Genomic DNA, 14,452 nt, shown 5'->3' on the forward strand with positions numbered 1-14,452 from the left:
AAATAAAAAATTAGGAGAATACCAAAATCATAAACACATGCACACACATCACACACTTCCAAGGGAAAACGGAGAGGAGGGTGAAACTTCCCAAAGAAGCTTTCAACCAAGACCAGAGGGATAATTAGCAAGTTCATCAGTCCAGAAAGACAGCTACATACAGTTTGTGCTCATTACTCAGAAGTTGCCATCTTGTCTTCCAAAAAGATAGCTTTAACTACTCCGTTTCGCAGTGATCAATAAACTGGTTCATACCATATTCCTCTGACAAAGATGAACACCAGTCTAATTTGCAAATCATTAGTAAATTAGTAAACATTAGAACATTAGTAAATTAAACTTGATGAAATTCAAGTGAAACACACAAACCTCTTCTAGTTTTGTTTAGCTGTAACTACTTAAATGAAATATTTACTATCGTGTCTGCAGAATAATTAGAAAACTTTCTCCTGCATTCAGTAGTCAACGGACTGTTAAAATGAAGATGATGTGGCTTCATCTGAGTGCTCTACCACGCTCCTACTGCAGTGGGGTGAGACTTCATGGACTCTAGGAGAGATGAGACTTCCCGTCAGTCCTTGAAGTGCCTTGGAAAAAAACAACTTTCTCTGATGTGATGAATACAAGGGAATTTTTGGCAAGCAATATTCCAGTCTCCCTTGTTTCTTTCATTCACTGCTGCAAATCACAGGCATTCTGTGGGACAAAATTCACTATGGAGATACCACAGAAAAATGACATTGGGTGTAAACCCACATTTTAAACCTAATAGGAAAATCTGCATGTGGCCAGTTTAGAGACATGCCGGATACAATACAGTTCGACATTCCACGGGTCCTCTGCACCAATTTAACCAAAGACCCTTCCCGGTGTTCAACTGTTTTCAGCCCCCTCCAGTGCCAGTGCAGCCAGGCTTTCTACTTCCACTATGGATTTCAGCTGCAGAACTTTCCTCCTTTTGTCAATGTCTATTCAAAATTGCTCTTCAGCTTCATTTGCAACCCACAGACTACTGCTGTGTCCTCCTTGTTTCCTTTTGTTTCTATCATAAAGACAGGATTATAAAAACACAATTAAAGCAGCAGCAATATTATAAGAATTTGAAGATACAGGCTCCATTAAGTCTTATATGTACAAACATTTTCATTAATGAAAATAGGTTTCAGAACAATTCTGCTCACTTTCACTTAATTGCTGGCTAATGGGGTCTCTTGGTGTGCCACTGTGTGTGTTCTGAGATTTCTTTCTAAGGAAAAGATAATATAACATTCTGAATTATCTTAGGTAAGCTCTCAGGACTGACAGTAAGAGACACCTTCTCGTGGTAGTGCCTGACTTTTTGCAGTAGAGTGATTTGAACAAGTGCCATGAAAATTCCCATTTACTCCCATTATTTACCACCAATTTTATGGCCAATTTCAATGCCTATTACAGCTCTCTAGTACTTTACCACAGTATAGACATTGTTCTTAGAAAGATGAGGGCAGAGCGAAAGAGGAAATATTCAGCTTGTAAAGGTCACTAAGTGAGCAGAATAAGGGAATTCATGGAAGACTTATTGCAATGATTAAATACTTATTATCCAGTCAGATACACTCTGCAAACATCTTACTAAGGCTTAATTTTAACAACCTTGCTCAAGCTTACCTAATGGCAAGCTTTTTCTTACTTTCAAATATAAAACATTTTTGTACCTGAAAGTATTGACAAAAGTAACCAGCATTTTTAAAGCACTTTTCAATATTGCTATTGTTTAAATGATACTCTGCTAATTGCATTATTCTTAGCTTGAATCCCATGTTTCAGAAGAAACTTTGAGGATAACTGACTAAAGAATAATTTGCAGTGGTTCAGTTTTGGAGATGTGCATTGATCCTGTATATTCTCTGCTAGTAATGTACAAGATGGCAATATCATTATAAACCTGCTAGTGACCATTTCAACAGTTATGCTCTATGAAATGCCACTATCTATACAGTTGTTTTGATAAATCTGGGTAATTGATACCCAGAGGGTCAAAACAGTTCCTCACCCTCCGGATGGTTGGAGTGAAAGACTCTCAGCAGTACAGTCTGAATACGGCATCATTATTTTAGTCTCTTACAATCACTTAAGCAAAAAGAAAAAGGGATTTTTTTTCCGAGAAAAGTCTCCCTTTGGTAATCATATTTGCTTTTAACCAAGAAACCATAATTCTGATGCTTTAAAGGCAGAGACAATAATTTCTACCGCTTCTGACACAACTTATTTGGAATTCAGAACGGCAACGAAGGCAATTAACTGACATTTTTCTACATAATAATATAAGTTAGGACTCTAAGGCTTTGTCTACACTAGGGAAATTTAGACGAGTTTCTCACTGTTGCTGACACTGGCTTGGCCAAGGCACTGTTAGGAATATGCAAGGTCTAATGCAGACAAACTCACTAGCCTCAAAAATTGCTGTCAGCAATTAAGGCTTTCTTGGAACAGAACAGGAATAGCATTCACAGGCATGAATATCTCTACACAAGTAATCCAAAAACTCATGGGTAAGACTCACTCCCTCTTTGAAGGAAATTTATAACAAGCCTATTGTTTAACCAAAAATATTCCCAAATGTCACCATCCTTCCTTAATTCTTTTACTTTTGTTAAAGCCTCCATTTCTTTAAAAGATATTTTAACTTTGAATAGTCTACTCCTGAAATATTTCTTAAAATTAAGAATTCTTTAAAATGTTAATTTTGAATAAAATCAGGAAGTTGAATGCTTGAATTATTTTCTGAGAATGTCATTTTTTAACAGCATTTCTGCAGAATAAACCCTAAAAGATGCTTTATAATATGACTTCCTCACAACATGAATCTGATTCTTTGGTGCCTATCATCACACATGCACAATATTTAAAAGCTAATCCTCCACCTGAACAGCGCTTTTAAACGAAACTTTTTCTATTTAAAAAATAAATCATTAAAACATTGCTGGAAGGAATATGGTTATAAATGAGGATATTGGCAGAAATCCAATGTTATTGGGAAGGTAAGATATTCACACTAGTCCCGCTGCCAGTGGTGATTAATTAAAAGCGGTTAGATACCTGAAGCCCTAACAGTTCATTCAATATGCTTCCCATTGCAGGAATGACCTGCTTTCGCTGACAAGATATTTATGCAGGCAAAAAAAAAAGAAAAGGAAAATAATGATAGCAAAGCTCAAAACCACAAAGATATAAATGTTCATGTTTTATTTAGAGTCCCAGCTTTTAGTCTGGCAGTTTGCATATCAGGAGAGGTGATTTCTGTCTCCACAGTATAGGTAATCAAGAAATCCACACAAATCACATGGCAGAACTGTAGAGATCTGAGGCTAAAACCCCTGTGACTATGGAGTAACAGAGAGGTAATGGAAGAGCAAATGAATGCGGAGAATGTGGAAGATGGCAATGGAAAAGAGGGAGGAATGATGAAAATGCCAAGTGGTGAGAGCACAAAAAACCTCCAACCCTTCACAAGTTTATCTGTTGGTGTTACAGATTTTGTTTGCAGCAGATGCTTGAATTTCCTTGCGAACAGTGCAGAATTTGGCAATGATGAATGAAAGACATCTTCTCATAAGCATGAAGGATTTAAAATTATTTGCAATTTTTACATTTGTCTGAAGCATTCTGAATCCTAAATTATACAAGAGAACACCCTCAACAAAGTCCAGTTCCTATGTGTGTATAGGATACCCTAGGTATCAGGACACCCCACCCACCCCCAGCTCCCCAACTATATGTAAAAATAAAGCACATCATCAGTGTTGTAGTGATTTTTGGCTCTTGGGTCAGAGAATCTGTGTTTCTAGCAATCAGGTTGTGAACAGATACAGTTGAGCTACACAAAGATTCAAAATCCAAGTAACAAGAAGTCAACCAAAGATCACATTTGTGGGAACTCATACTGCTTTATATACCTACCCCCGAATAAAGTTTCTTATTTTCAGCTGTTTAACTAAATTTAAAAAAAATCAAACCAAATCAAAATAGGACTCTCTTCAGTCCGTGAAGTGAGCCACTAAAAATGGTTCATTAGTCAGAACCAAACCCAGATTATGTGAATCGGACTTTTTTTACTTATTTTGTTATGTACTGCTTTGCCAATTATGTATCAATTTGGTTAATATAATATGATCTTCTTTCTGCAAATCTTTGGAAGTGACTTGAACAGGCACTAAATATGTATGGTCTTTAAACATCAGGCAAAGGGAGCAAAGGATAACTTCAGTTGTACATAACATGTTCTTGAGTCTAAGGAAATAAGTTCAATACAGCACACTGGTAAAGAGTTCACAGCTGCACATTTACTCCACCTACTTCTGTAGATAATCTTGTTTCTAGAACAAGAATACAGTTGCTACTCCACTTTAAAAGCACATTTTGCCTTGATTCAAATTTTCACTCATGGAGGCAAGCTAAAAAATGCTTTAATTAGAGTTAGCATAATAAATTTTGGATTAAACTTATTCAGACTAAGTTACTTGTATCCCCACAAAGATGAGTTCAAATTGTAGACAAGTGTTCCTAAGCATTCAATGCTTATTAATCAGATTTTCTCAAGACAAGTTCTTCCTCAAAGTAGTTCCAGTATGAAACAGATAACTAAAATTTTAGATAAACTATTCTCACATAAAGTGAGAAATTCCTCTAAGGCCACACTGGAAGTAAATAAATTGTTTACCTTAACTATTTTCAACTATACCACTACTAGCTTAATACCTGTTATGTGATATTCATTTAGTAAAAACCTTAATGTCCTCTCGTTTAGAGAATACCAGCTGCAGAGGCCTACCTGTCATTTGTTTTGCATGAGAATTTCAGAGAGGAAGGTCTTGTTAAAACCCTTCAGCACACGTGCACTGAAGTCCCACAGGACTACAGTGTGCTTCTTCTCCCTGAGCCTTGTGTTTGACAGGGAGAAAGGATGACACGAGGGTTCGCCCACTCTGGTGTTTTGCTTGCCCTTCTTAGCATCCTGCTTATATATCTTGGGACCATCCCGAACTGACAGGGCTTGAAGACTTCCAGTCTGAGGCCAAGACCCTGCTCTCCCTGCCCTGAAACAACTGGTAGATGGCACTTGAGAGAAAAATCACAGAATCACAGAATCGTATAGGTTGGAAAAGACCTTTAAGATCATCAAGTCCAACCGTAAACCTAACACTAGCAAGACCACCACTATACCATGTCCCTAAGCACCTCATCCAAACGTCTTTTAAATACCTCCAGGGATGGCAACTCAACCAATTCCCTGGGCAGCCTGTTCCAATGCTTGATAACCCTTTCAGTGAAGTAAAATTTCCTAATATCCAGTAAAATTTCCTAATATCCAGCAATGGCTTTCTAGTTAAGGCGCTGGGTGGACTCAGGAAAACTGGACTCAATTCCTGGCTTTGCAATGGATCTTCTTCATGACCCTGGGCAACTACCTGTGCCTTGGTACAAAACCTCCTGCCCCACGCAAAACTGTTTTGAGACTGTATCTGTTCATATTTGACAGACGCTGTGCCAGGGCTCTACTTCCACCAGTACACAGTGTGGGAAGCAGGTCAGAGCTCGGGATGATGTTTGAGAGTAGAGCTATATATCACGCCGATGAACCACAGTTTCGATCTTCTTTCACATCATCTTTTATACCTTGTGCAATCACTTCATGCGTTTAGTCTTTCTATTACTAGTATTACATGTCTCTTTGCACAAAATTTGTCCCTGACATTATAGAAGATAAAGCTATCACAGTTTTATTGATTGAGCAGAGACATCTACATATGTTTTCCATTACTATTATGCCATGCAGGTTGAGGAATTGACATATTTAACTAAGTAGAAATACAGAAAAAGAAAACAGGGAGACAAGATGACTCAGTCAAACCTGCAGCCCTATAGATTTCTAAATATCCTATAATCTTCAAAGTTTCTGTGACAGAACCAAGCTCTCTGGCTATCACTTCAGTATTTTAACTTGAACATAATCCTCGGCAGAATGCATTCAACAAACTGGAGCTACGTGTATCATGTTGAAACATATCACACAGACGTTAATATGCAGATGCAGGAAGAAAATACAACTTCATTTTGACAAGGAAACACAAAACTTTAGGTAATATACAGAAAACCACACTAAGCAATGATTAATGAGCATTTGTCTAATGAAGGGGCTTCTAGTGGTAGAATGAGGCCTCCATGCCAAACTAGCAAATATTAATCTGCTTTAATTAATCAACCTTAAGAAAAATGATTATATAAAATAATGGCTTAAAAAAATTAAAGCGAATACTACCTGCGGACTGTACAAAAGATTTTTTGGTAATCATATGCTGCTGACAATTCATCAGATTTAACAAGGTAGAGCAAAAGAAGAACTGACCTCCCGAGGACAGATGATTCTCTTGGGACGTGGTGCCTCTTGTTGCAACTGATACACTGTCAAACACAAAAATGTACAGATCATTAGAAGACGGCAACATACACATACTTTTATTCAGATGAGTCTTTTTAACCAGAGGCTGCAAAGAAAAATGCAAATGTAAAGAAAAGGACAGCAAACGGAGGTATTTCAGTGTATCTAAGGCATTTATACAAAAATTGGTTGTTGACCTGCAAACTAACTAAAGTGATCATTGGTTTAACTTTTAGAAGTATTACCTCCTTTTGTACTTGTTATTACATTTCTATACCAGGGAAGACTAGCTAGGAAGATTTATTAGGTGTATCTCAGGATAAAATCTCACTTTTGCATATACCATGCTGGAACAACTCAAGAACAGATTGCTTACGAGTAACACCAGCGGTTTTTTGGATAGGCCAAGAAAAAGTTCAGCATGTTTGAAAGGGTTCACCACAATCTCATAATTTATTTCAAGATTTGCTGGCAATTACTGACTGGCAAGCAAACATTCCTTTCAGAGCAATTATGCCCTATTCAAATGGCCCTGGATCAATTTTGCAAATCTTCCGAGGGCTGGAGGAGAGAGACCTGAGGCTAGGGGTAGTCACTGAACCCTGGCCCCCAGCCTCTTCACTGCATGTATTTAATGAGATCCTCTCCTTCCTTTCCACTCCAGAGTCGTGAGAAGAAGCTGACATGCAATGACAGTAATCAATTCCAGAGCAGACAGACTGTCTCTCTGTAACTCCAGTAAAAATCCCAGAGGTTTGGATTGCCTCCCCTGAGAAAGGCCTTCTGTATGCTGACCTTCTTGTATTTGGAAAGATCATGTCGTGTCTATGAATTTTTTTAAAAGACCGAGTTTCTAGGACAGGGCTCTTCATAATGCTTGCGAAGCTCAGAATTATGCCCCGAAAGATGGTAGATTATGGGAGGAATATAAATGCCTGTAAGTTTGATAAACACAGAAGCCCTGTTGCAGAAAGTGAATTGAAATGGTAGGTGTTACTCTCCAGCACTGTCTCCCACCTTCTGCACCTTCTCTTTAAATGGGGCTAGGAGCAACGAACTCTGAGAAGTGGGGAAGTCCTTGGCTTGCACCCAAGTTTGTCACTCAGGGGATGTGAAAGCTTTGGGGGCTTCTGTTCTCTGCTAATGCCAAAGCGGAAAAAAACCATAACCTCTCCTTTTCCCAACCCAGTCTTCATCCCTGGTTCCTCGGAGGGGCACAGAAAGAGAGTTCATGATTTCTTATATTCCCTATCAGTTTTAATGCATATGGATGTGATCCAGCTCCGAATTTGGATTTAACCTGCATCATTCAGCACTGCCAGATCTCCCACTACTTTTGCACGAGATTCATGAGAACTTGTGGTCTTTCTTACCTCTTGCAGTTCGTGTGACTAAGATTCAAAGCCTTCCTTTTACTCTTTTGTGATCAAATGACTTGTGTATGCAAAAGAATTGCCAAGCAAAGCATGAAAATTCTGCTTCAAAAACACAGATAGTTTTTTAAAACTCTGATTATTCTGGAGCCCAATATCATGATTTTAGAATCAATTTCTGAATGTCTGAAGTCAGCATAACCACTGATTCAGCAAGTTACTGGTGCTTAATACTAAACATATCCAAGAGGAAAATAGTAACTTTTTTCTTCTGCCGTAACTTTTTTCTTCTGCCATACATTTCCAGTAGAGAAGGAACTCTAAGGATTCAAAATACTGGAAGAATATGATTGCTTCCCATTTAAAGTAAAAGATCTATTTCCCCAATTTATTCATTTCAATTTTAATTGAAAAATCATACTTCATAAAAATCTTATTTTTCAATAATCTAACCTGTTAAATATTAACTGACATAGCAAATTAAGCTAGTGGAGCTGTTTCTAAGATAACCTTGGTAGCTGTGGGGCAAAACAAGTTGGTCTGAAGAATACATAGGAAGCCTATCTTGTGATGTGCTGCATTTATAAGAAATGAGAAAAGCAAAGAGGTCTCTGAAATGACCAAAAGGATCTCTGTGGCTGATAGCACTGGAGAAGCAAGGCTGGGGAGAAGAGTCAGCATTTCACAAAACAAAGGAAGGAATGACTAACAGGAGAGAGCAGATATATGAAAGACTTGAAAGCAAACACAAAAAACTGGATCCTGATAGGATGCAGTGGGATGAATCAGTGCAGGGATTCATGATGAATGCAAGGAAGACAAATCATCTTAACAACGGTATTTTGAATAGACTGGAAAAGGTTGCTGTCATTCTCAGAGAGGCACGGGTAATTAATCTGCACAATAATCTGAACTGAGAAAGATATCCGATTTAGAAATACATCAGAGGAAAATGTAGTAAGATTACAACTATACAAATAAATAATAATAACAATAATAATAATAATAACAACAACAACAACAATAATAATAAATTATATTCTGCCTTAAACGTGCAGGATGAGAAAATGGCCCCAAGTAACAAGCATGATTGAGATCGTGAATGGTGGTAATCACAGAAAACATCATGAATGGGAAATGGTTTCCTGGGCAAGATAAAGAATTCAGATTTGGCCATATTAGCTTTAAACTGAAAGACATTAAACTGACAGAAAGACAACACAGCGGAACTACTGGAGAGAGATGCAAACCCATTAGATGGAGGGAGAGAAGACAGATCGGGATCAGAAAGAAAGGACTGAGAACCACCAGTGGCATCATGGTAAGGGACAGCAAGCAGTTCAACAGGAGACAAACAACAGAGAAGAGACAGATAGGAACACAGCTGCCAAGGATACCCAGAAAAGACACACAGCAAGGCAAGGGTGGAGGAGGTAAAACAACAGTGAAAGTGCAGTTAAGTGAAAAAGTAGGAAAAGGCAGTATCTCACAGACTAAGGTATTAAGGAGCAAAGCAAGTGTGACCCTACCAAAAGCTGTGCTCTTCTCTAGAAAGGTTCTCTCCTGTTTCTGCTTCAAATGATTTCTATATGAAAGCCTGCTAATGGGCTATGAATACAAGTGCAATGTTATGGCTAAGGTCACTTGAGAAAAATGTGCCCTACAGCTAAGTTCCAATGAGCGCAGACACCTCATTAAGTGACCTCATTTTCAGAAGTGCTGAACATCCTGCAGCTCTGCCCAAATTCATTATATACTTTTTCCAAAGCACTGGACGCTCACACTCTGGCTGACACTGCTGAGACCCCAGCAGAGTCCAGGGGTGGTCAGACGTTCAGAAAGCACGTGCCCCTCACTTACTTGCTCGGATGACAAACACGCCTTGCCTTTCTGCCTCATTTTCCCCCCTCCACCTCTGAAAATCTTAACCCAGAATCCAATGTATAAGGATATGGTTAACTGAAATAAGAGAAAAACACACTTATTTCATGCAGTGGTAAGCAGTGATCGACATCTGACCCAGTCTATTCCAGTTCTATATAGAACTGACAGGCAGGTTAGAGACAAACCCACTGTGATCATAAAAAAGATGACACTTGAACATAATGATGAATTATTATTTTAGCCCTGAGAAAATTAACCTTATAAAAAGTCAACTGCATGCAAAAAGAAAATGCATTATTACTGCTTAGAGAACAGCATCAGACTGGGAGTAGCTTTTTGTTCAGCATCAGATGCAAATGAAATGCACAGTAATAATACACATTAAATATTAGACCAAAATGCAGCACTGCAATAGAAAAATGCGGTAGCTTTTAATTGGCCCTTGAACATCTTCATCAGTTTCATAATTCAGATAGTTTGCCAGCATTCATAGTATCATAATCACCTGGGAACTTATAAAGTTAACAAAACTTTAATTTATTACTGAATTTCTAGGGGAACATTTCTTTGAGATGTAAAGTAACTAGTTAGAATATATATCTCTCTTTTGTTCCTGCTAGAGGACGAGTCTTGTCTCATGGGATGAATAAGGGAAATTCTACAATATGTTTTAGAAAGAACTGTCTAATTCCGAAATCTGATCTGTCTAAGAAACAAAGGGATGACATGCAAAAATCAACACTTACTCCTTTACTGCCAGGGAAGAAGGACTATCACCAATTTCTTCATACTTTTTTCATTCTGCAGTGTGTCAGGAACTCAAGCTTTCTCCTTTAACTCACCTATGACTAGCGTTCTGTGATGCTGCGGCAGAGAGGAAAAATTCCTATCGTCGCTCTTACAAAGCAGCAAAGAAACATACTGCCTTCTCTCCGAGAATGTTTCGTAGAGTTCCTTAGTTTTACCTCCCTGGCCTCATCTCAGTCAGGCATTTATCCATGTGCTGAGCTTGAACAATATGAGCTGTCCTATTTCTGCAGGATTACTCACATGCTTGATTAGGAACCTAAGTGCTTGGCTGAAATAAAGCCTTAATTTCTAACAAAACCGAGTCTCAAACACTGTGCTTATTATTTGATGAAGGGCAGAAGGCAGGGAAACTTAGTGAGCAGTTGAAGCATGGCATCAGCTGATGCTCTGTGCCTTGCCACATTGCTTCACACCAGCGTACTGATCTTAAATAATGCAAATAAACATTGAAGTGGCATTGACATTAGACTTTCTTAGCACATGCCAATCTTAACAGTGGTAAAAGGAGAAAAGGAGTGGTTTTACATCTCTTCAAAACTCAAGCATGTACGTGCTGTAGCTGGAAGTCAAAAATGACTATGCTGTTTCAGCAGTCAAACAAATTCCCTACTCATCACCTGAAGCAGGAAAGATCATTGGTTCTGCTCTAAGAGGGCAGTGCAGCACTGGAGCAGGTTACCCACAAAGGTGGTAGAGGCTCCATCCCTGAAGGTTTTCGGGACTCGGCTAGAGAAAGCCATGGCTGTTCTGCTCTAGAGCCAACAAGAGTTCTGCTTCGAGTGGGAAGGCGGAACAGCTCACCCCAGAAGTCCCTGCCAACCCACATGTCTGTGATTCTTATCTTCCCTTCTTTCCTACCTCAGTGATGGTAAAAAGGCAAAATGCTATTTCGTATAATATTCCTAACATACAGCAGACTACAAAAAGAAATCTGTTATTGGATATTTATTTGTTGATCTGTTACTCAGGTATAAATGCAATCAAACCCACTGTCTAGAGATGGCTGGCTGCTAGTAACTTTCCAGATTATTTCCCCCCAAGTCCCTTCCTGGTAATACAAAACTGTTCTTGCCATTTCTTTTATTCTCTGTGTCCCAGGGCTATCAAAAAAAGTCTGAAAAACCTTGTAAACTGTGAAACCTATGTACCTTCTAACAATTCTTCATAAGCAAGTGAGGATCTTCTGCATAAGAAGTGTCCATCTTTTCTAAATACAGCTGAAACAACCTTGTACATTATGCCAAAGAGTAAGGCTTGGATTCTGAAAGCCATTCCACTTTGATCAGCATTTGCCCATGGACATGTGCAATACTGCTTATTCGAATACTCTGCCTGCATAAACAGGAAAATTTGCCTTTGTGGGGAAGCTAGAAGGATTGAAGCCTTGATCATGATGTCAATAAAAGACAACATAGTGCACCTAAATTTATTCAGGACTTAAAAAAGAAATCAAAACTGTATGCAAAGTATCTTAATAGTATGTTAGCAAACTTTAAAGGTTACTAGCTAAAATACACTGAAAATAATTGTTAAACAGGCAGTAAACACACACTGCTAACAGTGAAATACATACACTAAGTTAAAACTGTGATGAGACAGGACAGTAGATTGCCTCATAGACTAATGCCATCATTGGACATAACCTCTATAATTAATTTACCAGATTGGGATTTTTCTAGCAGAGTATAGAAGCGTACATTACCTAACACTGCAATGAAAAACGTATGTCTGTGGCTAAGCAGTCTCAGCAGTAAATCTCTGTAACCTTAAAACTATTTTCTGCATTTTGGAGCCGCGTAACTTTTTCCAAGGTCACTCAGGCATGGGGTTCAGATGCTGAGGCCATGACTTTGTCATTACCACAATATTGGCATCCTACGTATATCTGAATAGGAAATTATATATTCATATTCTATTAGTTCATTCTGGGGGTTTTAATTTGAAAAAAAGTTTCCTTGGACTATGTGTAAGCTATTGGGCAAAAGTAACCAAACTTTTTCACTGCATGCAGTGATCTGTCTGCTGCACCAGTGGGGCAACTAAGAGAAGGTAAGTAAAGGCATGTGCTTGTTCCCTGACTTTTTGATGAAAACTTCCTGCAGAAAAGGAAACATCTGTTATTTCAAATCCTGGTCTTGTCAGAGTCAATGGGAGCTTTTCCACTGATTTTGAGTAAGCCAGGTTCCTCTTCTAAAAAACCCGCTCAAGTGTCTGCTTCTTTCCAAGTACCCAGCAAAGTACGCTGGAATGGTCCAACTCAAATCAATACACTCTTGCTGACTTATAAGGAGGTTTTTCTTATACGTTCAAAATACTGCAACAACAACAACAAAGTCTCTAGAAAACAGTGTTCTGAGAAGCAATTTTTGTAATTTAATGGTATACTCAAATTTTGGTTGAAAAAATCCCAGTCCATTTACAGGGAGAATGTCATTCTCAGGTAACACAGAGGTGATGTCTTTGAAGTCAGCAAGGTAGTCTAATGTGCATATAAGTGAAGTCAACAAGTTTATTCCAGTCTTTAAAATTATACATGTACATGCTTGTAACTACTGTGATCCTTGTTTTTTTGTAGTTCCATTTTGGTAATGGCACTGTACTGAATTTGAAGTTGCCACAATAAAAGAGACGACTTTTGCCTAAGATAGTATCCAAAAACAGCAAAAAACCCCCCTCCACACCCAAAGCTACAGTTTCATTGAAGTTCCAGTAAGAGTTTAAAATAAAAAGATCAAATTTAAAGGCCATCTTTAATAAGGGTTTTAAAAGCCAGTATTTTGTCTTAGGTCTGTGCTACTTTATTAGAAAATACATTTGGAACAAAGCAAAAAGAGCATAAAATATGCACTTCTGCACTGCACTCTATGTAAATGATTTTTCTAAAGGCAGACAGGAGGGTTCAAAGAACTGATAATGGTGTCTCCAACTTCTAAACCACCACTTCAAAAATCAGCTTCTATTGCTAAGGATCAAAAATATTATTATCTTAAACTGATTTGGTGACCCATATAAAAAGACAAGTATACTCAAGCCTGACCTTTAGTAAACACATGAAGCATTAACCTCTACCCCTGGAATCCTTCCTGAAAATCTCAGCAGAGAAACCATGAAACCCAGGGTCTGCACACTTGTAAGGCAACCCAGAGAGTCTGGCACTCAGAAGCCTGCTGCACTGGATCCACGGAGAACCAGAAAAGTTCAGGTTTCGCTGTTGTCACATATAGTAATTTCTACAAGCATCTAGTATGTTTATGTCTTTTTTGTAAACAAAGAAAAGGAAAAGGCCTAACAGTGACACCTTGGTAAAGTACTAAGATTATTCAAATTTCTGGTATACTCACAGTATGATTTCCATATTGGAGGCTGGTACTCTTCAGCATCTAAAATAGAAGTAAAAAGGGGAAAGAAATCAGTCAATTGGCCACTGGGTCAAACTGTCAGCATGCATTTTTCTGCTGGGAGACCTCAGCTTGTCAGCAAAATTCACATTTCTTTCCCAAGAGAGATGCTAGCTCATTTACAGGACGGTTTCCTATGTGAGAGAAGAATATAAATTTCAACCACTTGTGGAACCAATGTGCTTTTTCCAAATTATTCAAATGTAACAGGAATTAATTTCTTACCAATTTGCATATAGTTTCCCAACTCACCAGTATTTTTAAAATAATTAACTAGACTGGTAACTACATTCTTTATTTACTTTACTTGGCATGATAAACAGACAAATCATTACTGCTTTTCAATCAGGCTTCTAACTGCACTATTAAGATTTTACAATGAGCATCAATGAATAATACACGCCTTAGCTAAAAAGATGCACAGCTCAGGCTGGACTCTGATGCACAGACTTGACAGCTCCAACAACGAGATTCAATTACACTTCTTGAACCCACTAGAATATGTAATTGGCATATTTTCCAGAAACTGCATCAGCAAAAATAATAATAAAAAGTTAGAAAAAGGAAAG

The 14,452-nt window shown here is 38.2% G+C and overlaps 1 protein-coding gene across 2 annotated transcripts in view; it reads right to left on the reverse strand.

Annotated features, from left to right (window-relative positions):
- The window catches only part of CHN2 (chimerin 2), a 166,378-nt gene that overhangs the window by 84,797 nt on the left and 67,129 nt on the right, over nt 1-14,452 (reverse strand). For both annotated transcript variants that reach the window (XM_072854053.1, XM_072854052.1), the window contains exons 2-3: nt 13,827-13,865; nt 6,386-6,441 (exon numbers count right to left, since the gene is read on the reverse strand). In XM_072854053.1, coding sequence (XP_072710154.1) covers nt 6,386-6,441; nt 13,827-13,865 — 95 coding nt within the window. The remainder of the gene's footprint in view (nt 1-6,385; nt 6,442-13,826; nt 13,866-14,452) is intronic.

This window comes from Ciconia boyciana, chromosome 2 (assembly GCF_034638445.1).
Source record: "Ciconia boyciana chromosome 2, ASM3463844v1, whole genome shotgun sequence".
Taxonomy (NCBI): domain Eukaryota; kingdom Metazoa; phylum Chordata; class Aves; order Ciconiiformes; family Ciconiidae; genus Ciconia; species Ciconia boyciana.